General features: G+C 35.2%; 1 protein-coding gene across 1 annotated transcript; it reads left to right on the plus strand.

The window, feature by feature from the left end:
* Positions 1-370: 370 nt before the first annotated feature.
* LOC149833682 (uncharacterized) lies at positions 371-1,667 on the plus strand. Its single transcript, XM_090009810.1, has 2 exons — positions 371-599; positions 1,422-1,667. Exons 1-2 carry the CDS (start codon positions 378-380, stop codon positions 1,506-1,508), a joined length of 309 nt encoding a protein of 102 aa, XP_089865936.1. The 5' UTR covers positions 371-377; the 3' UTR covers positions 1,509-1,667.
* The last annotated feature ends 258 nt before the right edge of the window (positions 1,668-1,925 follow it).

Genomic DNA, 1,925 nt, shown 5'->3' on the forward strand with positions numbered 1-1,925 from the left:
TGCAAATTTGTGTACTAAATCTTTTGTCATTTAACTTCGCAGGAAGCAGAAAAAGGAGGCAGTGTACCATATAAGGATGTGTTTGTAGAAACACATAAACGGAAGACCACGGGAGTCTTCGTATCAGAGAAGGCGAGAACGACAACGGTATGTATTAATTCTATTAATAATCATTGCAATATATATGCAAGTCATCATAATGTTATCATTAATTATTAATGAATACTTTAAACATTATTTTGTAGGAGGCATATGAGCAACAAATGGTAGAGCGATATGGTGAAGACGCTACTCAGCATCCATCATTTGATCCTACAGCATGGGTGACTGCAGCAGGTGAACCCAAAAAAGGTCGCGTGTTCGGGTTTGGGAGTAATATGAACACTTCACCAGTTATTGGTTCTTCCAGTTACGGCTCACCAACTTCTTGCGCCGACATAAGCTCCAAGCAGCCGACTATTCTTTCCGGTGATGATGTACGCGAGATCATTAATGAATCACTGAATAACTACTTTCAATACACCGTCGCCCCCTTTCTCCGAAATGAGATCAAGGCCGCTGTTCAGGATAGGGGATCTTCGATTCCAGGTCCCTCTCAGGTATAATCACATATATAGTTTTTTTGACTATCTTAAAGCACATCTGAGCATGGTAGAATCACATATAGAGTTTTTCTAGATGCCTTAGAACACATATGAACATGCTATAATCACATATTCAATTTTTTTACTGCCTTAGCACACATATGAGCATGATAGAATCACATATATATATATTTAACTTTTTGTCTGTCTTAGAGCACATATGAGCATGATAGAATCACATATAAAGTTTTTTTTATTGCATTAGAACACATAAGCATGCTATAATCACATATTCAGTTTTTTTACTGCCTAAGAACACATATGAGCATATTATAATCACATATTCTGTTTTTTGACTGCCTTAGCACACATATGAACATGCTATAATAACATATAGAGTTTTTTAACTGCCTTAGAACACATATGAACATGTTATATATCATTTATGATAGAATCACATATAAAATTTTTGGCTTTGCCTGCCTTAGAGCACATATGAGCATGCTATATTCACATATTCAATTTTTTTACTGCCTTAGCACACATACGAGCATGATCGAATCACATATATAGTTTTTTGCTTGCCTTAAAGCACATCTGAGCATGGTAGAATCACATATAGAGTTTTTTTATATGCCTTAGAACACATATGAACATGCTATAATCACATATTCAATTTTTTGACTGCCTTAGCACACATATGAGCATGATAGAATCACATATAGAGTTTTTTTATTGCCTTAGATCACACATGAGCACATGATAGAATCACATATAGTGTGTAATTTATTTCATTATATTTTGTTTATCAATACTGACTGTTCTTTTCTTGTGTAGGCTGCTAGCGATAATCAGGGTAGTGGAGCTGAAGGGACAGATAAAGACAATGAACAAGAAGACGCACAAAATCTTGGCGATGATTAGAGGACTGTGTTGAAGAAGTTCTATTTTTTTTATTTTTCCTAATTGTAATTGTTGAATTGTAAATAATTAAACTTCTTAGTTTTAAGGTGGAACGATTAATTATTATAGATACTTGTTATATGAATTTTTTTGTGTGGTTTGTTTTTTATTTACAGGAAATATAAATTGTACAGGAAATATAAATTGTACAGTTCTCCGTAATTAATTTTTAAATAAATTTTTTTTGATTTTTTCGTTTTTGCGACGGATTAGCGACGGATGATTCCGTCGCTATTCATATTAATCTAGCGACGGCTTAGCGACGGAATTAAATCCGTCGCCACGCCGTGGTCGCCGTTTAGTACCGGCGGATTGGCGACGGAATATAGCGCTCGTTATTCCGTCGCAATTAGCGACGGACTTGGCGACGGAATTATT

This window comes from Nuphar pumila, chromosome 6 (genome assembly GCF_984573655.1).
Source record: "Nuphar pumila chromosome 6, dmNupPumi1.hap1.1, whole genome shotgun sequence".
Lineage (NCBI taxonomy): Eukaryota > Viridiplantae > Streptophyta > Magnoliopsida > Nymphaeales > Nymphaeaceae > Nuphar > Nuphar pumila.

What these genes read in the sequence shown, in the direction of transcription:
- LOC149833682 (XM_090009810.1), top strand. Translation starts at nt 378, where the DNA reads ATGAACACTTCACCAGTTATTGGTTCTTCCAGTTACGGCTCACCAACT. An exon ending in CGATTCCAGGTCCCTCTCAG is followed by an intron (nt 600 to 1,421) that starts GTATAATCACAT and finishes TTTCTTGTGTAG; the next exon opens with GCTGCTAGCGATAATCAGGG.